At 52.8% G+C, this 27,343-nt stretch overlaps 1 protein-coding gene across 4 annotated transcripts; it reads right to left on the bottom strand.

Annotated features, from left to right (window-relative positions):
• Positions 1-653: 653 nt before the first annotated feature.
• On the bottom strand, positions 654-27,279 carry Tex264 (testis expressed 264, ER-phagy receptor). Of its 4 annotated transcripts, none has more exons than XM_052187416.1 (6): positions 27,172-27,279; positions 26,254-26,320; positions 23,764-24,055; positions 15,959-16,180; positions 4,351-4,519; positions 654-1,203 (listed from the first exon to the last, which is right to left on the bottom strand). In XM_052187416.1, exons 3-6 carry the CDS (start codon positions 24,019-24,021, stop codon positions 923-925), a joined length of 930 nt encoding a protein of 309 aa, XP_052043376.1. In that variant the 5' UTR covers positions 24,022-24,055; positions 26,254-26,320; positions 27,172-27,279; the 3' UTR covers positions 654-922. The 4 variants fall into 4 exon arrangements, with proteins under 4 accessions (XP_052043376.1, XP_052043379.1, XP_052043377.1 ...); XM_052187419.1 differs by lacking the exon at positions 27,172-27,279 and adding an exon at positions 26,970-27,165; XM_052187417.1 differs by lacking the exon at positions 27,172-27,279 and adding an exon at positions 26,561-26,742.
• Between the last annotated feature and the right edge of the window lie 64 nt (positions 27,280-27,343).

Below are 27,343 nucleotides of genomic sequence, written 5' to 3'. Positions count from 1 at the left end.
CAAAGATGCCCACCCCAACACAGCTATAATCATGTATACACAGCTACACCCATAGCTTGGAGACACAGTAAAACACACAATTTTACACATACACATACACACACACACACACAGCCAGTCTATATACCAAACCCACATAAATGGTTCCATTTGGCTAGCTCCACATAGTATTATCAATGCAACCACACACACAGAAAGAACAGCAGCACATAGCCAAACAACCATCTACACACACAGCCATACCCAACCACAGCCTCACCCATAGTATATGTGCACACGCCCAGGAACAAGGGCCCTGGGCAGGCCCAGCATGGATGTCTTCATCTGCTGGAGAGGTCCCAGCAGGAGCACGGGCACACTGAAGCTGCAGACACAAAGGTTATCTCTTGGATGCAAAGAGTCTGTGAGTTCCCTACTCCTGAGGCCTGGAGGGCAACTCTGCTCTGCTATCCAGCAGCAAGGAAAGCCCCTGGGGCTATTGGGATGCAGGGTGACTCTCCACTGAGGTGACAGGGCAGGGGATGAGGACTTCCAATATCCCTCTGATTGGAGAACTCAGTCACATTCTTTTTGGGTGTGGGAGATCCTGCCCATCCTAGTCTATCCACAAAGACTCCCCAAGATAGAACAGACAAAAACAACCCAAATCCAGGTGAAAGAAGAAAGTAATTCACTTTATTCTGGGTTCTGGAAGCTCCAGTAAGAGTCTGCAAAGTCGGCAGCCCAGGAGGCTGGTGCAGATAACAGTCTCTGACTCCTTCGGCCCTGGGAGCCAAAAGGGCAGTGAGGAAGGTTTAGGCTGGCGCAGGAGAACTCAGGCTCCTGGTACTCCCAGCCCAGCTAGGCAGGTTAAGGAAAAAGAGGGCTGGAGAGTTTGCTCAGTTCCTTAGCAAATGCACCACAGGAGGGCTGAGGCTTCTCACTACTCCTCACCCCTCTCAGGGGTGCTGAGCTCCCGAGAAGCCCCTAAAAGCTTGGCTTCAGGGTTCAGTCGGGGTTCCCCCAAGGGCCCCTCGCCCTCCAGGTCCAGCTCCTCAAAGGACGAGCCGCTGGCCCCCGATTCACTGTAGCTGTGCTCGCTGCGGTTGTCGCCATCATCCCAGCCACGGTTGCTTGCCCCAGGAGAAAGTGTGGTGGCTGAAGTCTCCCGGCTGCCAGGGCGAACTTCCAGGCTGACAGAACTTGCATCACTTGTATCAGCTCCTGTGGCCAGGACAAGGGAGCTCTGGTTAGCCAACTACCACACATTAACTGTCCCTTCCTTCAGGGCCACAGCAAGGGCTCTACCACCAGCTCAGGAACTGAGCATGCATCTTCTACTCATGAATAATATAGCCACGCTGGCTCAGGAGGCCCATTCCAGCTGCCCTCAGCCCTCTGCCCTCTGCCCTCTGCCCTGACTGGGCTACACTGTGAGAGCCAGGGGAGTTTGCAGGGTAGGAGAGAGAGAGGAGCAGCTGGCTGTGCACTTCTCTCTTATCCTAGATTAGCTCCAGCTCCTTGCATTTTCACAAAGCCACTGACCCCTACCCCCACATCCATTAAGGGCCACTCAGCCCCAGGGTGAGGAGCTACAGTAGAACAAAGGAGACCCAAATACCATTCATTTTCAGACTTGAGAGTGGTTTGCCCAGGGACAGCTATGGAACATTGCCCAAGAGGCAGGAGGGCTGAAGAAAGGACCAAGAGGACTACTCTCCAGTCTATGCCTCTACAAAGGCCTTCCCAAGGAGCCATGCTATTCAGGACATCAGCCGGCTCCTGCTCCTTATCACACTGTATCCTTGTATAAAGAAGAAGCTGAAGCAAGGAGATGAAGAAGTCCTAAGAAATACTCAACCAGACAAAAGGAGAGAGCTAGGAGTATGCATTTTAAGGATTTTCTCATGTGCCTGGGTCAACCCACTAAGTGCCCACCGCAGCCGCTGGCGCTCCTAATCTGCCTTCTACCCCAGTATGTCTTATAAGTGCTCCTTTGCAAACCCTGCCCAGGAAGGACCTATTCCCTTGGCCATCTCTACAAATCAGAGGCACTGAATGCAGGCGGAAGGTGATGAGGAGGAACAAAGAGCTCAGACCTACTATGTGCAGGACTCTAGATCTGGAGAAAGCCAACATATCATCTGAAGAACAAGTAGAGAGGGACAGCTGTCAAATGTGTTACATGTCATGGACAGCGAGGGTGGGCTGGCTCTCCCAGCTCCTGCCTCCATGGTAAAAAGGTCCTGAGCCAGGAGCAGTGTGGAGACTGTTGGTATTTACACTGGCCTAGAGCTGTCTGTCCCTTGAGCCTCAGCAGGAGGTAGGGTGGTTAAAGGTAAAGCAATAGAGGGTCAGCTCTGCTCTGCTAATCTCTTCTGCCATCTGGGCCATGCAAGGAAGGGTGAGAGGAGTCCTGGAAGTGTCGGACTGCTGGCCCTGTGCTCTGCTTTTGCAGTGGCCTCTGGTAAGGCTCCCACAGTAGAAGCACACCAGAAGAGCAGGGAGTTATGAGTGATCCCACTGACCCTGGGGCAGGACTCTAGGTCCTCAGTCATTCACCAAGGGCTGCAGGTCTGAAAGGCATAAAGGACGGGGGTAGTTTTCCCCCGACCCCATTACTTTCAAGTTCTATCTACCTACCCACCTAATGGCTCACCCAAGACCCTTGGATATAGGGTCTTCCCGTCCCACTCCTAGGCTGAGTCTAATAGTGATCAGACGATAGAACCTAGGGGTGCTTCCCTTCAGCCCAGGCTCAAAACATCAGATGAAGACAGCTGCTGAGAACAGATGGACTCTACTTACAAGGGAGTTCTTCAAGGCAGAGGAACGGCAGCCCTATAGCCCTACGGAAGGAGGTCCCTTTGTGAAGCCTATGTCCCTAGAAAGAGGACCCCAGGAAAGGCAAAGGAGCACCTAAATCCCCAGGGTTTCTGGGTAGGGGATGTGACGCTATCACCTTTACCCAGTTCCTCTCTCTTCCTCTGCCAACAGCCAATGCAAGGAGATCAAATATTCATCGCTTCTGTGGAGCTAAATAATACATCAATGTAATAACAGGCACAAGGCAGCTAATCACCCCTTTCACCTCCCAGTCCAAGTCAGAGCCTCAGCAGGGAGGCAAGGAGGGACAGGCCAAGCCTTGGGTGGCCAGGCACCCACCATGCATTACTGTGTAAGTGGCATGCACCTGGAGAGTGGCTGCCCTGAGAGTCAGGACAGTCTCTGTCACAAGTGGGCAGATCCCTCAGCACCCACAGTAGGGAGTAGGCGGGCAGGCTGGGGGGAGGACAGACCAAGGACCCGAGGGGTGTGGGAGCTGTGGCTGCATCCAGCTGTATGTAGTGAGTGCCAAGCCGCCCTTTAACACTCCTGGCAGGCAGTGTTTGGGAGGGAAGGGAACTGGGTGGGTGGGCCAAGAAGGCAGGAAGCAGAGGAAGGTTGCAGGAAGGTCAAGGCACGCCTCCTTTTGACTCTGGGGGCTGCCTGGGCTTGCTGACCTTGTGCCATGTCCAGTGTTCACAGTAGGGGCAGAAGAGTATCTGCCGGGCACTACGAAGCAGAAGGGAGCAGTATCCCATGGAGGTAATTAAGTGGCAGATGAAGTTAACTATGTTGGACACAAGCCCCAAGGGAGAAGAGACTGCCTCCCAGTACCCTGCCTACATCAGCCCCTGCCAACACGTCTCTCTAGAGTGACCTTGGCTGTTGAAGACTGGATGGGCAGAAAGACTCCCAGAGGAGTGAAGGAGGATAGTTCTTTTCCCACAGCCCTGTATCACCCCTAGACTTTCTGAGTCACATAACACAACAGTCAAAAGTTGGGGCCCCTAGAATTACCTGGCATGTTACCCACAGGGTCTCTTGCCCATGCGTGTCACAAATCATGGCAAGGTGGTGAAAACATGCCAAGTGGCTCATGGGCCTGAACCTGGGTCACTCTAGCTACCAGCATGGGCTCTCATGGCAAGGGCTTTAGAAAGAACCCTGTACTGGAGGCAGGAGAACACCTTGCTTCCTCTTTTACCTTCAGGCCTAGTCCAGACTCACTTCCTGATGAGCCCGCACAGATGCCCTCCACCCAACTGCCTAGGATGGTTAAATATCCCTGTTAACATCTGCAGGGAATTCAGACAGGGCAGTGTTACCCAGAGAACAGGTGTGACTCCATATCTATGTGCATGTGCATGTCTGGGAACAGGCAATTCTGCATGTGGGTCCTGGGATAAGGTCACCTTCCTTCCTTCATCAGAGTCTACCTACAATGCCAGCTTTGGCAGAGGCGCCTCCATAACTGTGTCATTAGACGTGCAAATGAGGGAGGGATCCCCGGCAGCCGCAGGCCCACCCTTCTTCCACCTTTGGTACCTGTGCCATCCGTCTGGGTGTCTGTGGCCTCCACAAGCTCCCGGCATTTCCGCTCCGTCTCCTTCACCTCTGGCACGTAGAAATCTCCTTGCCGTGCCAGTGGGCACATGAAATGGATCTGGTCTTGCTGGTAGATCTCCAGCCGAGGGTGAGCACACAGCTTCCGCTCCTACCAGTGTTGCAAGATGAGTGTAAGCACTATTGGGTCCTGACCGACTTGTCCCATGGGAACCTGGGGAAGGGCCCGTTGCCTAGTCCTTCTGGAAGGTCAGCTCTATTTCACTGACCTCAGAAGCACCAGGGTTAGGGTGTGGTCCTCTGTGTTTGGGTACATGGATACGCAGGAGGAAAGGCGGGGCCTGGATTATCTGTGAAGACTGAGTCTGAGCTGCTGCTGATCCAGGCTCCACCTACCTCCGTCTGGCCTCTAGATATACCCTCTCTAGCTGGCACTGAGGGTCCCAGCTGGGTCCTCCTTTCAGGACCTTCCATCCAATCTCGAAGTTTCCAACCCCTACTGAAGGAGATACAAGAGGAGCTTTCCAAAAGCAAGGCCTAGACTCCAAGAGCAGAGGTCTAACGGCAAAGAAGCCTCAGATGAGCGTTCTATGTCAGATGCTGAAACATCCCAGGAGCCTCGCCCTGCTAATCCTGTGTGTGTGTGTGTGTGTGTGTGTGTGTCCAGGACTAGAGAACTAGTCTCACAGGGCATAGGGTAAAAACCCTATCAACTTAAGCCAAGTTGACTTTTATCCTAGAACTTTATGGTCTGATCCTGTCTCTTCCCTTGACAATGATACCCAGATATCAGGTCAGTATTCCTGGAGCTGAGGCCTGACCCTGTCTATACACAGACTTCGTTTACCCCATTCCACGGCTAGGTCTATGTCAAATTTTGAAACTACTGAATATGGCTCCTGTACTTCTTAACACCTGATCCCCAGGTTTCTACCAGAGAAGAAGCATGATCTGAACTGGAGGGAAGGGAGGACATGAGGTGACACTGAATAGTACCTGATGGGCTAAAGTACCAGCTTCTAGGTCCCCAAGCTCTGGCAGCCATTCCACTCCTTTACCTGGACACAGACCAATTCTTCTTACCCCCTAGTGCATCAAAGCAGCAGACACATGCCAGAGCTACCCCTAGGGAAGCAAGAAGAACCAGACCAGGGAGCAAGTGTCTCTCGATGTAGCATCTGCCCTCCCTCTCCTGTGATGGCACAATTACCCACCAAGACAACTGTGAGGCCCCTGCCCTGTCACCGCTCACCCGCTAACCTTCACAACATGGCTATTTATAGCACCTGCCAAGCTCTCACCATGAGCTCTAAAATGAGCCTTCCACTTAACAGTAATGAGAGACTTATCGCCTGGCTCGGAGAAGCCACTCCAGGGCTCCACTTGTCCGCCTGCCTGGCCAACCCAAGGGTTGAGGAACCTCCTCCAATTAAAAAGAGCTCATGGAAGGAAAATGAAGGGCTAAGAAGTCTGAAAGGAGGACCCAGCTAGGGCCCTTAGAGCCAGGCAGAAAGCGGGAGTACATCCAGGAGGTCAGATGGAGGTAGGTGGCCCATCCCAGATCAGCCACAGCTTAGATTCAATCTCCACAAGTAATCTAGGCAAAGCCTTTCCTCCCGAGTATTCATGCATTCCAATACAGAGGACCACACCCTAGCCCCAGTGCTGCTAAGGTCAGTGAAATGACGTCATTATTTTTACTAGTTTTGACTCCAGTCTTGGGTTGCTGTCCAGGCCTCCTCCACAGCCAGGCTCATGCCATCTCTAGACCGTTTGGCTTTTGTTTGGTGTTGATGGCTGCCTTGTTTCTGGACATGCTTCCTAGAACCCCAGTTCTCGGGAGGAGCCTGAGGACAACGTACTGTCAGGAGACAGATCACACTGTAAAAACGTAGGAGCTGCCAGGCTCTGGGAGCCTGCCAAAGCCAGCACCTGAGGACAGGTATCTGCCAAACCTGAGCTCCATTCGACAATCTGGGCCAGGCTGCCAAAGCCACGGGGGCTCCCAGAAGAAGATCCAGTCCCTTCCTTAGCAGTTAAAAAGAATGAATGGGGTCCCCAAATACAGTCAGAGCATGTCACCCACCTACATCATCAGACTCTGAACATTTAAAAGGTCCAAGTGGCAATATCAGAATGACCAGTAAGGTCTGTGACCATCCAGATTCCAGGGATGATGAGGCTCATACCCCGGCCCTGACCCTTATCTAACTCATGGTTCCTCCAACCTTTTCTTCTGGAAGGGTCTGACAGTAATAAGGAAAAGGGGCAGTGCTCTTTCCACCCTCTCTTCAAGGCTGGGCATCAGGGTGGGCAGCACCAGGCATCCACCCTGTGCCACCTGTTCTGCCAGCCCCCTCATTGGCAGGCAGCTCTGTGGCTGCTCTGCGCATCTGCCTCCTCCGGAGAGCCCAGCTCTGAAGTTGCCTGGCTGTGGACAGCCTGTTACCATGGAAACTGCATCCTCCATCCTTGCCATCGCCTTCATCTCAAAGCCATCGGGAGAACAGAGGGAAGGGGGAGACAGAGGATGGAGAGCAAACTGTGGCCCAGCTTCAGTTCTCTGCCCACCCTACCTCTTCGCAGCCTCCTACACAGGGAGCAGAGCACTAACTGCCCAGGCCTACTTCAGACCTGGCCCTCCCTACTGGAGGGAAGCATGAAGCTAATTAAAATCCCATTGCCTGCTCAACCCCAAATCATTATAACACGTTCTGGATCCTGTCAAAATTCAGACTCAGGAGCGGAAAAGAAGGGGCAATAAGAAGGCAAAAGAATAAAATTTCTATGTTAGCCCTTGGGCTGGGAAGGGGCTTCCAGCTGTCCCTGCGGTCTTTCCCAGGAGACCACTCGCCCCTCTGTGCTCTGTCCAGCAGGCAGGAATGTGTCTAAAGGGAATTAGGGATAAAGAGCATTGGGGCAGAGCCAGCATATGCCCCTCCTCCCCCTGAGTGATCAGGCAGAGGCCAGGTGCAGCCTCCAGGGAAAGAAAGGATGGCCATGGCGGCTCCTGGGCCCTCACTGCACAGCAGGAGCTGCTGCCCAAACAGCATGTCGATGAGCCAGGAAATATTGGAAAACCATTGGAGGAAGGTGAGGCCAGCTGCCTCTCCCTCAGCTGGCCCCAGGGAGCCCTCGGAGAACAGACTGCCAATGGCCAAGGACACTAGCTCAATGCCATACCAGCCTGGGATAGCTGGAAAAGGGAGCCTGGATAGGCCTGCAATCCCAGTCAGCCCTGAAATCACAGCCCAGGAAGCTAAAAGTAAGTGGAAGCAATAATCTTTTCCTGGCCACGGGGCTATTGTTTATCTGACCAACTCTCATCCTAGAGCCGCTCATTCACACACATTTAGACCATCAGATTCTCTCCAAGGGGAAGAGATGCAGACCTCCACAGCCTACTCCACCCACGGGAGAAGTCAGCCAGTCACGCAAAGGTTTTAGCAGGAATGGCTAGAAACTGGATTCAGGAGTACCAGTCCTTTAGACACACCTCCAGGCCTTCTCTCCAACCCAGGCTTCCAGAATTGGAAATAAGAAAGGGAGATCTCACTTATCCGAGCATCCCCCTCCTATCACTCCACCCTCCACTAACACAGATTACCTACTCAGAAGTACTGGGAGGCAAAAGTCAGAGCAACTTACCACATTACACAAGGCAACCATCTTGAGGGTCACCTCAGCTACCTTGGGAACTTACTCTTCACCTCAGGTTAAGAGTAACCTGTCCTGTTGGGCAGGGTTAAGTATCTGCCCACACTACCCAGGGCTCCCACATGGGTCTGGGCTGGCATGATGGGCTAATATGCTCTGTTGGGACCCACAGGTAGATCTTTCTGAATTCAGGGGTAGGGCGGTAAGAGAACCCGAGCAATCTTTGTGTTTTGCTCTCAGAACGTCAGCCTGTGTGCTCTTGGCTTTAGTTAGAGGTGTGGAAGGACAAGGGACAGAAGCAGCTGGGCCCGGGTAGAAACAGAAGGAGAGTTCCACCTGTGGGCTGCTCACAGGCTGCGTGTGCTTAGAGCTGGGTGGCAAGTGCCTCCAACGGGGAGGTCACGGGTGCAGGTCACGGTCACGCAGCTCTTTCCTAAGCTCCAGGCCCAGGAAGAGTAAGTGTGCTTGCTGCAGCCGCCTTACCTCCTGCTTACCTCGCGGGGTCTCTGCTCAGCCTTTGCTGACCAGTCTTACCCCTCTATGCCAAGCTGGACAACCAAGCAGCCACACAGCCAGCGGCAGCTGTTGTATCCCACCCAAGGTGGGCGCTTCTCCTTGCTGGGGGAAGTGATGCATGCTCATTTTTAATTACATAGACACCGATAGGCTCCCGCCTGCACATAGCAGTCCTCACAACTGGAGGCTCTGGCCCCGGAGGTCCCTCAGGCAGCCGGTCTGCACTGCATGTGCAAAGTGCTTGGGGGAGGCGCAGCGGGAGGCTGCACTAGAGTGGAGCGCACTGTTATTATTCTGCCCGGGAGCTTCCGTCACTTCCCTCTCCACGGAGCCCCCTCTCTTCTCCACCAGACTTCCTCATAGTTTCTAGCCGAGAACCTAAACCTTTTTGTCATGTTCTAGGCAACCCCACGACCAGCAGGGAGAGCCTACTGAAAAGTTAGAAGAGTACCTTCTTCCCTCCCTTCCTGTCCCTCCTCACTCCACCCATACCTGTCCAAAGCCCTGAAAAGAACAAGTGAAAAAGACCGTCAGGAAGGGAAGAGAAGAGACAGAGTAGCCAAGAAAGCCCCATACAGGTATCTAGAGTCTTAGCCCAAGCTACTGACAAATGAGTGGTTCCTTCTGGGCCTCGGAGTCTCCAATTATAAGATAAAAGAAGAGTAAATAATTTCAAGAGAAGTGAGAACTAGGAAAAATAAAAACCCTGTTATTGCTGGGCGGTGGTGGCACACGCCTGTAATCCCAGCACTCTGGGAGGCAGAGGCAGGCGGATTTCTGAGTTTGAGGCCAGCCTGGTCTACAGAGTGAGTTCCAGGACAGCCAGGGCTACACAAAGAAACCCTGTCTCAAAAACAAAAAACAAAAAACAAAACAAACAAACAAACAAAAAACAAAAAAACCCCCAAAAAACCTGTTATTTAAAGGCATTGCCTATGTGGAAAACCACAAAAGAACTGACACCGAATGGACCTGCCACATACATTGTAACACAGAGGTGACTGAAGGACGGCCCACTTCTCTGTGTGCCAGTCAATAACAAGAAAAACACAATGGGAGCAAAAAGCTATGACCTTCTTAGAATTAGGTTTGTCTCAGGGCTAGCCCAGGAGCCTCCTGAATGGCAGAGGATGACAGAGGAGCTAGGCAGGCAGGGCCAGGCCTGAGCAGGAGCCTGGGGAAGACTGCGGAAGGGGGAAGTGTGAAGGAGTGAGGCGGGGAGGTGGGGTGCTGTGCCTGGCACCCCAGGCTGCTGTGCCTACTGCGCTGCTGCCTGAAGACTTTTCATTTTCACCTCAGAACCGGCAGCTTGCCACACAATTTACACTTCTGCTCCTCTCCCTGGTGCCACCCAGGCCCTAGCTTCCTAGGCAGCTCATGGAGGGGGCGCTCCATACCAGTGAGGTACCAGGATGTGCCAGCCAGTGACTGAGGAGCAGACACGGTATGATTCCTTGGAAGCAGGTATGTGGGACATAGGTCCTCATATGTCCTGTATCTGGGCAGTCTGAGAAGGAAGCCTTGGACTTGCAGCCATAGCCAGCCTTTCCTTTCACCAGGGCACAGATGCCAATATGAAAGCCTAGTTCAGCTCTGCACCAGACTTTCTGGGCCCTGTGGAAAGGGAGCAGAGAGTAGGGATCCCGGAAGTGAGTTCACTGGGCATTTAGTCAGAGCTCTGGAGGGTCAGCCACAGGATGCCATGGCCCTGCCTTCCAGACTGGATGCTCCTACCAGAGCTTACGTAGAGTTCACCATCTCTCCAACACTCAGCCACTCTGCAGCGTTTATGTCGTCAAGGCCCTTGAGCCCTGCTTGGCTGCAGAGTGCACATAGGGTCATGGAGCCAAGTGCCCGGAGCCAGTCAGGCAACCAGAGGGGAGGACGAGTGGGGAAGTGGGGAAGAGAAAACCAGAGAGGGAAGAGAAAGGCAGCCCTGAATTTCCCAGTTCCAACCGGCGCTGACCCCTCTCCATCTCTCAGATACCCTTCCTACCTACCTTATTAGACAGGTAGCTTCTCCTCATCTGAGGATGTCATCAAAGGGCACACTCATTCTGTTTTATGAAAAAGTCCTCTGAATCCTGTCTTCCCCCTAGTCCAAAATCCCAAGTTTTCTGGAGAAGGGTAATGGAATGTTTCCTTGGTAAGTCCCATGTGCCTAGGAAAGGCATCTTCCCTGAATTGGTGATGGCCCAAATAAGCAGAACCATCCAGATAGCCTCAGCCCCCGGGTCGTCCTACAGGACTGCCAAGCTACAGTGCCCAGGTCGGTATTTCTGCAGTGCTGACTCGCATCCCACCCCAGCAAAGGCTGGCTTTGTGCTTTCAGTCCTAGGGGAGGCGGAAAGAAAGGGTAAACCCGGAGAGCCTGGAGGGAGTGGTCAGTGCCCCATGGTCCCTGCATACCTCTGTCTCCACGAACAGCTCCCCAAGGGATGCCAGGAGGAAAGCCTTCGCACGTGGGAAGGCCTTTTAGGTTTTGGCTTGGGCATCTGGGAATAAAGTTACTGCTATTCCCAGCTAGGTTGTTTCCCTTACTTACTTTGCAGTTATGCCTTCTCATCTGCCAGCACTCAGGTGTCCTGCTCTGAACCCCAGCCTGGACGCGCTTGCTCAAAGACACACCCCTCGGCACGACGGCAGAGCTTCAGATAACACCTATGGCTCCCTGGTCTCTGCAGGACCCAACCCCATCTTTTGGGCATAAACTCGGGTGCTCCTCCTGGGCACTCTAGCCTCAAGTGGCTTCTAATGTCTCTCCTGGAGCTGTCTTCCCCCTAAACAACACTGCTTATCTTTACTACCATGCCAAAATGGCTGCCTGGGCCTCACTGTGAGCCTGTCCCGCCCCTCTCCTTTCCACACCCAGACATGGCTAAGCTCTCGATGATGGGAATGAGGCAGACTTGTCATCTAACCCCAGGTCTCGGGCTTCCAAGATGCCCTCCCTCCGCTCCATGCTGGAGCGGGCCAATTAGCAGGTCGTGGCTCTGCCAGGTGACCTGGCTCCAGAGACACAGTGAGAGGAGCCCAGGAGAAGCAGCCTCAGTCTCCCTGACGATGAGGATATCAAGCCCACTCGGGAGCCTGGAGCAGCTGCTTCCTGCCCAGCAGCTGCACAGCCACCATTAGTGGGAGCCTGCTGGGAAAATGGGGACAGACAAGCACCCTCAGCGACAATCAGTGCTGGACACAGAGGAGGGTCAAGCTGGCCCATGTTACTGTCATGTCTGCCCACCGCGGCACCACTCCAAGTACAGCCCAAACTCACAACTCTTCTGCTTCTTGCTTCCACCTCCACTCATGCCTGGACGCAGCCACTACTTCATCCCCTAACCTCAGGGAACCTCCCCTTCTCTAGGCCTCTGGCATCTATTAAGACTTCCATGATTATCTTCTAACTAATCCTGATGCTCAGAACAGTGCCATCCAAAGGAAGGTTCAGCAAATAATCCTGAATAAGAGCCTAAGCTCAGATGTCAAGAGGGCCTCCACCTTACCCTTTGTTTTTGGTGCTAGGGAAAGAAATGGCCTATGTATGCTAAGCACATGTTCCACACTGGGCCTTCCTGCAGCCTAGCTCCTTATTAAAATGAATTAATGGCCCCTCATTGTGTTAGTGGGGCCAAGGTGGTAGCAAAGGAGAGAGAGATGACCAAATCTCAAATTTCCCACAGGGCTCTCGTCTAGATCCCCACAGACAGGGCCTGATAGATCTCGACTAGTGTTCTGGACCCAGCCCCACCCACTCACTACCTCAGAGATGACGAGGCAAGCTAAGAGGACACAAATACGGGGTTCAGAGCCTAGTGGACAGAACCAAGGCTCTGAACGAGCTCATCAGGCTGACTCACTTCCACAAGCACCTTGCTGAGACGCTGCTCCTGAGATCCTAGCCAGTCAAACAATCACCCACCACTTAAAAGTTCTGTTGCCTCCTCTCCAGACAGAGCCCCCAACATGAAGCCCCTGAGGCACCCATTCAGTTCCAGTCTCCAATCAGAATAATGCTTCTTCAGAAACAAAAGGTGTCCCTTTGTTCTGCCTACACTGCAGCCACACTGCATCTTCAGAATCCAGAATAATCTTGCATCTGGCAGGGGTGGAGGGGGATCTTCCCAGGGGTTCATCTCAACTAGTACAGAAGTCTGCAAACCAGCTGAGGCTCAGAAACCCTCATCTGAACAAAAGGCTAAGATATCAGCTGGGTTAAAGAACCCTTAGGCGTTGGTATTACAGTTGAAACAGGAGAGGTCCAAGCTGCCAGCCACAGGGCACCTCAGCATAGTCTTTAGCTGCCACCCAGAGCAGTGTGAAGCACTGGCTTCCTCCCCACTCTAAGCCCTGTCAGAGCTACCCCAGCCAATGCAGCTGTCCAAGGACTCGGCCTCCATGGTCCCCCTCACAAGGATACCACCTTTTTGGGCAGTTCTCCCCCCCCCCCCCGCCCCCCCCCCCCAATCGCTCTCTACTATATTATGCTATGTGAAAGGACCACATCTGATTTCTGGGGACTGCCTACTACCAGCCACTGGGTGAGCAACACTCTGTTTCCCTAAACTTGGGAGAAGATGCTTAGGTAGTTTTTAAAAATAAGGCCTTCCCCTGGGAACTTTTAGATATCAAAGACCCTAGAGAAGGGGCTTTATGGAATAGATTCTGGGCCTTGCTGAAGGGGGAACAGCATGGGACAGGGTAGTCAGAAGGCTTGGTCAGGCCAGTCTAATCCTCTCAATGATCCAGATCAACTGCTTAAGCCAGGCACGAGCCATGGCCCATGCTAGGCCCTTTCCTATGCAATCCCACACACAGGACCCCGATTTCCACTATTCAGACTAGTTCTACCCTGAGGTGAATCTGGGGGGTTTGCCATTGCTCTAGCCTCATCGCTAGACCATCTCTTCTGTAGTCTTGCAATTTTAAGGAAGTTCAGTTTCCTCCTGGAGCTGCCTGAAGCTCTCTCCTGCCTGGGATGTAGGAGTGGTCTCAGAGACCACTTCCTTGTACTTCAATGAAACAGCCTCGCCAGGCTGGGACATCCTTTATATACATAGATGGCCACTTGGCACTGAGGTAGCTCTTACACAGACTGCCCCAGAGTGCTCAGCTGTCTGCTAGGTTGTAAGGCTGAGGAAGGCTGGCCAGAGAGCCAGAGGCTATCACACACAGATCACAAAGATGGGTTACAGCCATCCCTTCCAGAAACCAGGGGAACTTCTCTTTAGGCTCCTTGAGGCAACCCTCGAGTCCTTTGCTATCCCACGAGACCTCCAATGTCCCACCCCAGCTTCTGGGACAGCAGGTGAGACTGCCAAGTCAGTCCTCCCCTATTCTGGTCAGGCAACATGATCAGATAAGCCTTCCTCCTTCATCTGATGAACATTGATAGCAATCCCAAATCCAGAGAGAGGGGAGGGGGAGGTATAGGGATGCGTGTGTGTGTGTGTGTGTGTGTGTGTGTGTGTGTGTGTGTGTGTACACAAAGTCAACAGTAGTCAGCTGGGGTAGGAGAGTCCCAAGTGCTGGAGTCTCATTAGCAGCCTTTCTCTGACCACAAGGCAGTGAGAAGAGGCAGGGGTAGGAGGCAGTCCTACTCTCTGTTCTCCATGCTGAGAGGCGTAGGGCCACCTCCTGTAGATTACAGGTTATGGCCAACCAGCCTCTTCTTCATCTTCCCTTCATTTTAGTTCTCCAGAAACCAAAGTCAGGCTAAACACAGGACAGGGATGACCCTCACACTGCTCTAGACCTCTGGCTTTTTATCCCTGGCCCCACCCCAGTAAAACAGAGCCCAGAGCACAGCTAACAGGCTCCCACAGGAGGGGAGGGGAGGGGAGGGAGGGAGGGAGGGCTTTCATCAAAGAGATGACGTCAAAACCAGCCAACTTGTGAAGCAGTCAGGGGCCGGGAAATTTGGACAAAGGTGCCTAAAAATAAACCCCCGAAGCCAGGAAAAAGCTTTGGTGGCTGAGTCGCTTGCCACCACACCCCATGCCACACTGCCTGTTCTGACGTCGGGAACCCAGGAAGTATCTATTTCCCTGAGGATGTTCCTACAGATTAGCCATCAAGACTGGAGATGACAAAGACAACAAGACAGAAAACACTACATCAGCTCTCCCTCCAGTGCAATGAACGGTGACCCCCTGGGTCCCATGCAGAGTGGGCCTAGAACATCTGCGTCTCACTTCCTGCCACCATCCGAGCCCACTTTCCCACCTCCAGTCTAACCTGGGCCCTGAAGCACACCCTCTCTAGCAGTGCTCCGGGGCCCATCTTTCAGCTCACAAAGGAAACTCACCCTCATCTTCCCCAGCCTCTGACCTGCCTCCACCACAGACATCCCTGCTTCTCAGTCATTCCCATGGCAAGAGCAGTCATCAAGCAGCGCCACTGTCAGTCACAGAATCAGTTTTTCCCTAAACCAGGGGCCTCTTTTAGATTCCTCAGTTCAGTGGGAGGCAACACTATGCTCTCAACTACCTTAAGAAAGGACAAGGTCTCCGTGACACGCCCACACCATCTCTCCCAGTCTTTGCCAGACAGACAGCTTTACCACAAAATACAGTGCTAACCTCTGTGCTGGTTCTGCGTTGCTAGTAGCTGGCTCAGTGACTTGTGATCTAGACAAAGTAGTTCTGTCAACTCAAGTGTCTGAGGAAAGGAGGAATGTCAACCGCCATGAGGCGGCGGCCTCGCCTGTGGGTCTCTCCCCTCAGACCCATCCGACTGCCTCCTCAGCAGTCACAGCCCCACAGCCCATGCTCGGGAATGGGGCAGCCCATCTTGAAGAGAAGGTGCCAACTGAATACTGACTGGCTATTAGGTTTGCTTTGGTTTTCTGTTTATTCTGTTTGGTTTTTGGTGCTGGATTGATCTAGGGCCCTATACATGAACCCTTTTCTTAGCTCTCAGGTCTGTCAAACATCCAAAGAAGTAGTATAGACAGGACAAGGTTTCAAAACTTTGTAGACACAGAGACCTCGCCCACCGTCTTCCTACAGACAGGCCATGCTGCCAGCATTACTTCTTTCCAGGTCAGAAATGAAGGGGGCGGGGCCTGCCACTGCTGCTCACGCCCCAGGGTGAGAAGGCGGCACTGACAAAGGCAGCATCAAGGCCAGGTTGACACTGAGAGCTCTTTAGACCTCAAGGAGGACAGGGGAAGAGTGAAGACAAAGTCAGAGTCGATCTGACCTCAGCAGGGTCTGAACCAGCCCTTGGAGATGGTCTAACCCCAAGACCTCAGGCATCTGAAAGAGATGCCAAGAGTCTCTGCCACATAGCCAGCCGCCTAGGTGCCTGACCCGTGAGGGCCTCAGAGAGCGGCTCTCTCCAAACCACTCGCATTCTTCTCAGTTCCTGTCCAAGGGACCCGAGCACACACCCTCCACATGCTATACCTATGTCTCACCTTGATGTAAGTATCCAAAGCAGGATGGACTCGTCGGGCAGCCAGCCAGATGGATATGGGGGTGGTGTAAGGGAAGGTAGCCATTACCACATGGCTAGGTGCTGGAAAGGAGAATATCTTGAAGCCAAATTTCTGATAGAGGTGGATGAGCTCAGGTGAGGGCGACTCCTCCCCCTCACTCAGGATGCTGCCGACTGCACAGCGGCACTTCTCAGGAGGCACCTGTGGAGGCAGGGTGCAGGTCAGTGTCATGCACAGAGGACAGGACGGAGGCCTTCAGACCTAAGGTCCTCTGCTTCTGGGCTAATTCAGGCCTGGACGAACCACCTGCTCTGATACACTGCAGAGCTCTAGATATCAGGATGAAGTTGCGGGACTCTCATTTATTCCTTCAACAAACAAGCTAAGCCGCAAATATGACTCAATATGAATCATGGTGAGAGAGAGCGAGTGAGAGAGAGAGAGCAAGAGTGAGAGAGAGAGAGAGAGAGAGAGAGAGCACCAAGGCAAGCCAAGCCTTGGTCTCCATGCCCAGGGAGCCCTGGGGAAGGAAGAATAAAGCTACCTGAGCTATCACAGCCCATTATCATCAGCACTGCTGAGGGCGCTCCTCATGTTACCTTCTGTGGGTCCCAGCCTCAGAGGGCATCCAGTAGGCCTGCAGACAGCTGATCCTAGGATCTGGACGCAGCCCAGCCCAATTAGCTTACTTCCCTCCTACCTCCCAGAGGGGCAAGTTTTACCAACAGAGAGATCATGGTAAGAAGGCAGCAGGACTGAGGAGTGGGAACCAAGAAAGCAGCCTGTAAGAGCCGTCTTCCTTGGCTGCCCCATAAACACAAGTGTGTGTGAGTGTACACAGAAGAAGGCACAGGTCTGAGGCTGGGGCAGGGATTAGCATTTGCTGTAGAAGAATAGGACGTGAGATAAAATTTAAGAAATCCCCTCTAAGTTCACAGATAGACAGTCACCATTGCAAGGGTTCTAGACCTTTCCCCCTAAAACCTGCCCACTTTCTAAATCCCTTCCTGATCATACTCCAAATCGTTGCCCCCCACCCCCGCCCACCTCGCCCAGGCCCTAACATGTATTTTCCACTCTATGTCTCTCTCCTCCTGATTCTCTATCCTGTGGCTCCCATCAACCAGAGGCAGTGAGTCTTGAGTTTCCAACACTGACCCAGGGATTACAGGCCAGTGCTCACTTCCGGCAGCAGATGGTGACGGTCTGTCCAACCTTCCGTTTCCCAGATCTATTTTCCTACCATCCATGCACAGCTCTTGGCCTGGGCGCCCAGGGAAAGGTGTTCCTACATCCAGGACACGTACCACAGATCTGGACCTCACTCAGCTCTGCATCATCCAGTCCTCCCCCCTGGCCCGCCGCCGCCGCCCTCTGACAAGAACAGGGCACTCCCTACCTGCACCCCTTTCCTTCCCTGCTCACTTCTCAGCAGCACAAAGTCACTCTCACACACACGCCTCTACTTCCCACTTCAGCCCTTTCCACCACTGCCAGTCTCTGGGGCCTTTCTCAGCCCTGACCCGCTCCCTCTACTCTGGCAATCTATCCTGCCTTAGAATCATGGCTTTTGGGAAGGTGGGTACCTGTTCCAGGCTCTGGCCTCTGGACAGACCCTAGGGCGTTAGCCAACTCTCAGGGTTCTGACCGTGCTGCTTCCTTGAACACATGGCAGCAAGCAGAACTTAGGAGCTTTAGTGACGGGCTATATAATGTAATGTTTATAACCACAGCGAGAAGGCTGCCCAGGGAGTGAAACCTGAGTCGTGTGATCCCTCCCAAGTCCTTCCACTGGCCTCTCAGAGCACCAATTCCTTGATATCTCCTTATAGGCCTTTCATGTTAAAAGAGATAGCTCACAGAGGCTTGATTATTAATGAAATGCCCCATAACCACTTTTGGTTATTCGTAGCAATGTGGTCCCTTGACCTAGAATGCCCACCTACTCTAACTCTGAATACAGACAGACCTTCCCCACCATCATTCCATCCTTCAGGTTTCCTCTCCTGAAACTTCTCCCAGATTTTGCTGTCTTGTCCTCCTCAAGTTCCTGCCATCCCACTCAAATCATGTTACTGGTGCAGTACCACGTCTTGTCTCTAGATGGTGCACCTGTACCACTTACACCCTAAGAACTGCAAAAGCATAAAGGCAAGGGAGTTCCCACAGGTCTGAACTGGCCACGTGACTGACTGTACCTGCTGACCCCAATGCATGGCATGCCAGGTGGGAGAGAGGGTAGAAAAAAAAGAAAAAAAAAAGTTAACATAGGTTAGGGAGAAAAACGGGTGTTAGGACACTTGCCACTTGGTCTCAACTTGGGTTCCAAGGTCTGTCTTTCCTGAGATGACTTCAGCAGCTCCCAGGGAACTACCAACTCAACACTCTTCTGACTCCGAGACATCTGAACACAGTTAGAGCTTCTCAATGACTCCCAGTTCATATCTATGGCAAAACTAAACCAAACAGGCCAGGTGTGACCCTGAACTCACCTCAGGACCAGTCATCAGCAGGGATAGAGCCCAGATGGGCCGGCAGCCATTGAGTACGTGGCAGAGGGAGGGGCGAAACCCTGCCCTGGCCCAGCCCAGCCTCCTCTCCCACCACACCCCCATCTACACCCACAGGGAACTATTTGTAGCCAAACATGCCACGTCTTCCCATGCTGCCTGCCTTTGCGTAAGCTACTTCCTCTGCCTAAAATGTTCCTCTTCGACCTATTTGAGTCTTCTTTCTGGAAAACTCTAGCTCATCCTGTAAGACTCTGCTCAATTCCTCTCCCCAAAGCCTTTTGATATTCTCTTGGGAGCTACCCCTCCTCTCTGACCCCAAATATACACTAAGGGTACAAGTCTTCTATTGCACTGTAATAGGGCCTTCTCATTTCTCCCTACCACTCCAGGCCTCACAGAAAAGTCTAGGATCCTACAGAGAAAATTCCTCAGGTATGTGCAACAATGGTGCGGGCATGAACACAGCTGCTCACACAAACCCCACCCACAATCAGACAACCTGGTGGTGAAAGGGAAGAGCTCCTCTCCAGTGTAATTCAGAGTAATGTGGAACACAGAACTCTCTCTGACTCAGTTTCTCCCAACTCCACAAGTGAGGTCATTCTTCGCCCCCTCCCAACTCTGGCCAGTGCTTAGACAGCAGGGCAAGAGCACAGCAGTCCCACAGCTGCCAAGAAGCGCTGCAGCCAGAACTGGAAAGCGGCAGAAGTAGGTCACCAGCGAGGAGATATGACTATGACGGCTATGAAGACAATCCAGGAAGTGGCCAAGCTGGTCCAATAGCAGTGATTCAGCCCAAGACAAGAGCCTACATCTTACTTGTCTACTCCTCCTACTCACCTCAGACATTGCAAGAGTTGGACCAGAACCACACCAGCCTAGAACCACACTAGGAAGACAGGACAGTGGTGAAACCACCACCACTCTGAAGAAAGGAAAGCCCACCCAGGACATACCATCAAGACTAACAAGGAAGAGACAGGGGCATGCCAGGCTTCAGCACGCCTCTTTCAAGGTATACAGCCTCCTCAGCCCGGTACTAGAAGAGGACAATTTCTTGGAACCTGAATCTTTTAGGTATGAGTCCATCTTGAGACTAGCTCACTGCCCCCACCAGAGAGGTCTCTGACAACCATCAGGTCACAGTGAAGAAGTTCTTCTCGATGGTAGTGCCTGGCAGAGACCTCAGAAGTGTAGGAACAGGACAATATTGATATCTTTAAGGATTCAGAAGAAGAGAGAAATTATGTCAGCTGGCCCACTGGGTTCAGCAGAAATGGACAACCGCAAACCCATAACCTATACAGTCAACAGGAGCAGATATAGCATCTAGTAGTCCAAGCCCAGAGGACTGCATCTGCCAACTGCAGATGTATACTGGGCCTCCTTTCCCAAGATCTGAGGTACAGCTCAACACATGTGTTCAACTTCCCCGGTATGGAGGAAACACGGGGTAACAATGCTGGAATACAGGCTGATGCCGATAACTAAGCCAGAGGACAGGACTCATACTCGGAAGGAGGGAAGGCATCATCAGGATATCAACTGGAAAAAAGGTTCTGGAGCTTTCTGGGAGTTCCCACCTTTAGTTCCTTAGGAAGTTTCCTCCTACTCTCTGAAGCAAATCCTCCTGAAAGCGGCACCTGACAAGGCCTGACCACCTGCTGCTTTCCACAAAGAAGCTCATCAAATCCCAAAGGTTCTTCGTGGTCAGTTGGTACTGCTCTCCTCGACCTTGTCCCCGAGGGCCAGGGTATCAAGTTAGCACATGTCACAGAGAGGCAGTGCTGGGGTCAGGGTTCAAACCTAAGCAGACAAGCTCTGAAATTGCAACATACAACCCACAGTCACCTGGAAATTTACGAAGTCCATTCTGGCTAGGAAGGCACAACAGCCTCTCCCTGCACTGCATCTCCTCAGACCCAGGCCCCTGGGAGCAGGTGCTCCTGAAGGCAGTGGTCCAAGGCTCACAGACAGGACTGCTGTCAAATGCACTAAGTACCTACCAGGGGCCAAGCACTGGGCCTTTGTCTCATCAATCTGATGCCACCAAAATAAAACCTGGGATGGGGGGAAGATGTATTTAGCATGAACAAGGCCCTGGGTTCAATATTCAGCTCCTCAAAAAAGAAAAAGAGCCCAAGATAGGAAGGATTCTTTCATCCCTGTTTGATACATGAGACATGCTCACCAAGAGGCCAAGTGACTCACACAGACTCACAAGCGGGGAAGCAGCTGGAGCCTTGACTCAGACCTAGAAGGGTGACTCCAGAGTCCTCCACTCACTCCACCTCCCAAGGGCATCTCTGCTGGCAGAGAGGAGCTCACCTTGCGAGTCCTCTCCCACGTTTAACTTACTACAGAGCAATAAATAGTCTGGCTGCACCTGGCAGAAAACAGCCACAGGTTAATCGGAGTAGGGACAGCCTGGGCCCTCAGGAAACAGCAGCCCAGCCCGGATTTCCACTGCTCTGTTGAGGAGGTCAGACCTGGGAAACTTTACCTCATTATCCTTTCCCAGCTCCATCTGACCTACACGCCATGAGAGAAGGTAGTCCCAAACCCCACTGAGTATCGAGGAGGGTGGTACAGACCCAATTCAGAACTCTCAGGTCCGCAGACTTGCTCGTTCTAGTCCTTCATTCTCAGTGGACTAATGGAAAGAGGAGGAGAGTATTCTGTAAGCTCCGAATGCCACCTGTTCCTCTGTCGCTCCACGCCTGGGAAAAGCATGGCGCTTGGGAGTACATGTGATCCCTTCTTCTTGCCTAGGCCAGGTAAACACAACTAGCTACCACACCCTCCTGCCTCACCTCCCACAATGGCAGATGAGCAGGTTGTAGAAGTTGCAAACAGCAGAGGAAGAAATGTGGGAGGTAGGACAGGAGACAGATGGGGCAGACCTACAGGAATGGTGACAGCACACAAGGGCCTATGTGCAGGCCACAGTAGTCAGGTGTGCACGGTCCTCTCAGTTCTTCATTTCCCTCCAACACAAAAGGCTCCCAGAGGAATTAATCTCAGCAGAGGAGGCTGAAGTCAGTTTTCAACTTTCCAGTATCCAACTTAGAAATAGGGTTGAGGCACAATAGTGCTTCCCGGCCAGGAAGGACCCTTCTCTAGCAGGAGGTAGTGTAGCTGTGGGAAGGAGGGCAGGCCTGTGAGTGTGGCCTCAGGAACTCACTCCTGCCCACCAGCTGTCTTGACTAGGAAATGGCCTGTACTCCAGGAATGCTGGCCAATGACTCGAGAACAGCGCCTGTGATCCATATCCAGGCTTGTCCATTTCCTGACACGCTGCCTCCCTGTGCCCTTTACTCCTAACTATGCCAAGCCTTTCAGGGACCATCTACTCAGAACTCAGAGTTTCCTCCCATGCAAGATTCCAGGGCTCAGGGCTCAAGCCACGATGATATGAAAGAACTCATAGCAAATGCGACTGTCCCGCCTTGGGGGTGTTGCCTCTTCTGCTACGGTCCAGAGCCATATCAAACAAAGGGAACTTCCCTCAGGCTCTCTCAGGAGCCAGTCTCCCCTTGCAGGGCTTGGACTAGGAATGGTCATGTTTAGGGAGCTGTCAGTTCATACCTGAGTGGAGTGAACAATATCTAAAAGCAAATCTCTAATCTGGCTATCCACTGTTCTACTCATAACCTGAAAGAGCATCGCTTCCTGCCCACACTCACAGAGAAGATCATCTGACCCCTGTTGTGCTGTGTCAGGAGGATTGGAAGTGGAACACCCAAGAGGTCAGCCTAAACCCTCTCTCCTTATATCTCCATCCAAGATGGCCACTGGTGGTCGAGGCGGCTATGAAGTGACAAACATGGGTTGTCAACTTTTCTAAGGAACGAAACAGGATCTCATCTCTAGTACTTCCAGGTTCTTGAAGCCTTCATCCCGAGTGGTTTTGCATCCTACGAGTTCAGCAACTATATACCTGACCGTCTCCATGGTGTCAAGCAGAGCCAGGACTTAACTTTCTGACTAAAGCAAAAAGATAAATACCTCACTCACGCTCTCTTCACCCGTCTTCTCCCCCACCGTACCACTGCACACCTATTATACCTAGCACAGTACCAGAATGTGGACCAAGTGGTCGGACAGATGGCTGTGAACACCTGAATCCTGGGAGTTCATGATTCCCTAGACCTTTTCAATTGCCATTGGACAAGACAATATCTAGCTTAGGAGCACATAGAGTCCCAGGTTTCTCTGTGCCACCCCAAGTGCATGCCAAGGTAAAAGCCTGCTCTGGATTGGCCAAGTTAGGGAAGCGAAGAGTCAAAGTGGCCACTTTAACCCTTTCATTCGTCTTCTAGGCTCACCAGATATCCACTGCCAGGTCTGATTCATGGCCAGGAGTGCAGGGGTCAGGCAGCACCTGGCCGAGAGGGGGAAGCAGAACCCCCTTATTTCACCCAGTATTCCGGTGAGGCCTGGTCCTGCAGGCAGCATATAGAGTTTGTTCACTTGAGCTTTCCAGGTAAGAAAATCCAGGCTGAAGAGTCCAAATAAAAATTCCCCAGGGCTTAGTTTGGCATGGCTCAAAAACTGAGGCTGAAGAGCCCTTGGCAGAGCTGCCAGCCCAGGTAGCTGTGGGCAGCACCACCCCATAGCACGGCAGGAAACTACATAGGCAAGCCCTGACTCACCGTAGGCTTTAGCACAGCCAGACGCCTACTGGATACCAGTGATGCTGGATTAATCTCTGACCCAGCATCCTCAGGCTTTCTGAGTGGCTCACTCAGCCCTCTCCCAGCAGGTAGCCTGAAGTCTACAGAAAAGCCTGTCACTGGGTGGGAGAGGGCCATGGCGACCAAAGAGGTGGGATCCCAAGCCTCATGCCCAGAAACTGCCCTCTCAGTCCTCAAGAGCCCCTAGCCCTAGCATGAGCTGAGAAATGAAAAGTAGACAAAAAAGACTTAACTCTAGACACTGGGAAGATTCTGGATGGCATGGCCTAAGAGCATGGCCTCAAACGAAGACAGGAGAAGGATGGATAGCAAAAGACAGAACCAAGGTCAAGACAAAACTAGGGTCCCCTGCATCAGAAATTCTTGCCTAGACATGAGTCAAGGGGCCCAGAAGTGGGCAAGTAGGATGCCTACAAACAGTGGTTAAATCTGGAAGGGGCTTTAAACTTTGAGAGAAGGCACCTGCAGGACCAGCTCAGATTTCCCTGTGCGTTTCTCAGAAAGTCAAACTCTCCTACCCCAACAGGCCCTGGCCCAGATTCATCAGAGGCAGAAGCCCACGGAGGCTCCTTACCGTGTGGGGGTTGTCATAGTAGACGGCGATGGAACGGAGCTTGGGAGAGATGCTGCAGCTCTCCGTGAAAAGCTGTCCAGTGTCACCATAGGACCCCACATGGAACTTGTAGGCCACAGTTATGTTGCGGATTGGGGGTGATCCAGCACTCACTGTCACCCCAGTCAGCAGTCCTGAATAACCAGCAAAGGCCAGCAGCGTCAGCAGCAACAGCAGAGTCAGGGCCCCAATAAGGCCCAGTAGTAGGAGATCCGGCATGGCTCTTGGACTCCCTCTCAGCACCCCAAGGCAGCTGCAAAGGAGACAGAAGGGAGAGGAGGCTGGTAGCCTGCTCTAACCCGGCCTGCCTGCCAGTTCTGCCTTAGTGCTCTGACCCAGGAGGGGGAGGGGCCACAGGTATTTACACACAGTGACCTAGAAGGGAACTACAGAAGATGACTGAAGCCACAAGCCTCTTTATTTCTTAATCACAGCCATTGAAGATCCTGGCACAGCTCTGCCTGGTACTAGCAGCCCTGCTCATACCTGGGGAAACTGAGTCATACTCAGGCCCTGACCAGACAGGAAATACTCCCCTCCTTTGCCTCTTCCTTCCTGCAGTTGAGCCATACTGCCAACCCAACACCCTCATAACTACGAGAAAGAGAGAGAAAGAGAGAGAGAGAGAGAGAGAGAGAGAGAGAGAGAGAGAGAGAGAGAGAGAGAGAGGAGAGAACACACCTGACAGCTGTGGGGTTCAAGAGAGAAGGACAGACAGGTGTGGGGTTCCAACACTGATTAACAAACAGTGTCATAAGGAATGAAACCCAGGGAGAAATGAGCCACAGGAAGAAAACTCATGGGTTTTTTTTCCGGTTTATTTTGTTTTGTTTTGTTGGGTTTTGGGACCCATCTGGTCTCCAGGGACCTCTCTTTCTTTCCAACAGTGTAGCTATCCAAAACTACAGGAGACCAGATCAAAACAGCCCGAGAGGCCAGAACGAAGTCCAACCCGGGCTTCCAAGACATGAACCACCAATGCTACTTTTGCCAGGAGGAAGAAAAGGCTGCTAGATGTGGAAGCACAAGAGAAGGAATGTAGGAGTTACTCCTAACAGACGAGAGAGTCTCCAGGAATCTGCACGGGATTGACATGGGAGCCCGTGCGTGCGGAACACTCCAGGCAGACTCTTAGAGAGGGCGACATCGGAGCAGCCCAGGACCAAAGCACACACAAGAACAGTTAAAAAAGAAAGAGAAACAGAAACATCACTAGGGAAACATTCCAACTCTAGATATTTAAAATCCCTATTTAAAGAGGTGCAAGATAGCAGGTAAGGTGCCTGCGGCCAAGCCTGACGACCTGAGTTCAACCCCAGAGGCCACACTGGGTGGGTGAGGGGGAGCAGAGAACCCACACCACTCCCTCGAGTTATTCTCTGACATGCACACCACCCACATATTGTGTTAAGGGGCTGTTAACAACACTGGCTGCTCTTCCAGAGGATTCAAGGTCCTGTTCCTATCACCTACATGATGGCTAACAACTGTCTTTAACTCTAGTTCCAGAGGATCCAGCATCCCCTTCTAGTCTCCAAAGGCTTCAAGCATGCAAGGGGTACACAAACACATATGCAGGCAAAACTCCCACTGGTACACATAAAAAAAAAATTCTATTTAAAAAGTTAAAGGTTTTAGAACCGAAAAGACAATGCTTTATTTACAGAAAAATTAGCTCTATTGATATGATATTGATATGAAGGTTCTGAGTGTAAGATATGCTAAGATCTGTTTTTGGGGCCAATAAGCACACAGACCTGGCCTTACAAGGAAGCCAACTCTGGGGTCAGGATACGCCCCGTCTCCTCATGTCGTCCTCATGCAGCCTGTACGCTTCGCTATCTTTGCTGTTTGCTCTCTTCGCCTTACTCAGTCTACCTCAGGTTGGTTTCATTCTTCTCTCTTCTGATAATGATGATACTAAATCTTCCACTCGTTCTTGAAATAGGCTGGGCACTGTCTGAAGGTTGACATTTAGCTACTTCACTAATCCTCAAAAGAATCTAATGAGGTAGATACACATCATGAAATAAGGGGTCAGCGGTCAAGATGCTTGCCTAAGGTCACACAGGTATTACACTGAGCCACCTGGACCAAAACACAGGCAATGGGAACCCAAATAGCCTAACCCACAGTCCACTGACAGTGTTTCCCTCCTCTGGTTTCCAAAAAGGCACTCCATCCATGTTGTACCTCGCTGATGTCAAGGCTAGCTCTCAATATCTAGGCCACAGCCTGTCTTGGGAGTGACCAGCATTGCTGCACACTTCTGTTGTAAGGGGACTTAGCTCCCAACCGGTCTCTTCCTTCCACTTCCCAAACTGTTCAGAAAAGAGGGGCTATGTTTCTGCCCATTCCTAGAGCTTTGGTCAGCCTAGGAAGGAGAAGCAAGGCAAATTTCCCCACACCCAATAGAGATAGGCAAGGGCAGGGGCTGGGAAGAAGGCTCACCTAAAATGCCAGGCTCACTTTTAGCAACTCATAGCATCCGGTCCAGTAGGGCTCCAGTACTCCGGCGCTGGGGGAGCAGAAAGGAACGGTCATCCCAGCCCTGGACACAGGCAATGTGTAAAACTGGCCCTGAGCAACCCCGTTCCAAGGAAAGCCCACAGAACGGAGACCCGTCTACAACCCCACCCTCAGATCGCGCGCGCGCGCGGGGAAATCAGGCCAAGTCCAGCTTCACAACGTCATGCCCATGCTCTTCACTGGGGCCAACTATACCACACTTGGCGCCAACGCAGCCCCTGTTGCTGACCTTGGGCAGCGCGTGCCCTCTCTTGGGCCTCAGTTTCCACTAACGTCAGAGGTGCAGGGCAGATGACTTCCTTGGCCCGCAAGCGTCGGAGTTGAGGCTCCGCGCAGGCTTCCGGAGGCCGCTCACGTGCGCTCTGTAGAGGGCCGGGCCCTTAAAGGGACCTGCGCCGGCGAACGTGTGTGCTAGAAGCCGGGGTGGAGGGTGAGGGGTGGCTGGGGTCGCCGCTCCCTGCGGTCCGCTTCCAGTCGCCCCCCCGGCCCCCGCCCGCCTCACGGCCTCATGCACCTTTGCAACTTCAGACATGCTAAAGTTTGCAGTCGCGAGGAGGCGCGCGGCCGCAGGAAGCGCTGCGGAAAGGTGAGCCCCGCCCGTCCCCCTCTAGTCCCGTAGACCCGGGACGTTCCCGCACCCAGCACCGAGGCAGGGTCCGCGCCGCCGAGAGCTCGGGACCGCCTCGTTGTCGTTTTCAGGCCCGGGAACCAGGCCGGGCCAGTTGTGAGGCAGACGCGGTGCTGAGGGCGGCTCAGGCCGCGGGAAGCAGACGGGAGGGCAGGAGAGGCGCCTAGGCAGACACCCGGGCGGGAACGCCTTGCTTTCGGCCCCGCCCTCACCTCAGCGGCGGCCCCACGGACCCGGACCGGCGCCCCAGGAAGATGGGGCTCCGTCGTGGAGCCTGAGTGCGCTTGCCCCTCACGCTCGCTCCGCCCCTTTCGCGGCGGGACGTGACCGTGGCTGTGGGCGCGTGCGCTCCAGATCTGGAGGGAGGAGGCCTGCCCCGCCCCG

This window comes from Apodemus sylvaticus, chromosome 7 (genome assembly GCF_947179515.1).
Source record: "Apodemus sylvaticus chromosome 7, mApoSyl1.1, whole genome shotgun sequence".
In the NCBI taxonomy this organism is placed as follows: domain Eukaryota; kingdom Metazoa; phylum Chordata; class Mammalia; order Rodentia; family Muridae; genus Apodemus; species Apodemus sylvaticus.
Note: the sequence above shows the minus strand (reverse complement) of the source record. Positions and strands in the feature narration are given on the sequence as shown.

Excerpts from the sequence above, each read along its gene's own strand:
- Tex264 (XM_052187416.1), bottom strand. The coding sequence starts at position 24,021 with ATGCCGGATCTCCTACTACTGGGCCTTATTGGGGCCCTGACTCTGCTG. Across the intron at positions 4,520-15,958 it reads CTTTGGATACTTACATCAAG|GAGCGGAAGCTGTGTGCTCA; the intron begins GTGAGACATAGG and ends CAACACTGGTAG. Across the intron at positions 1,204-4,350 it reads CACCCAGACGGATGGCACAG|GAGCTGATACAAGTGATGCA; the intron begins GTACCAAAGGTG and ends TCCTGGCCACAG.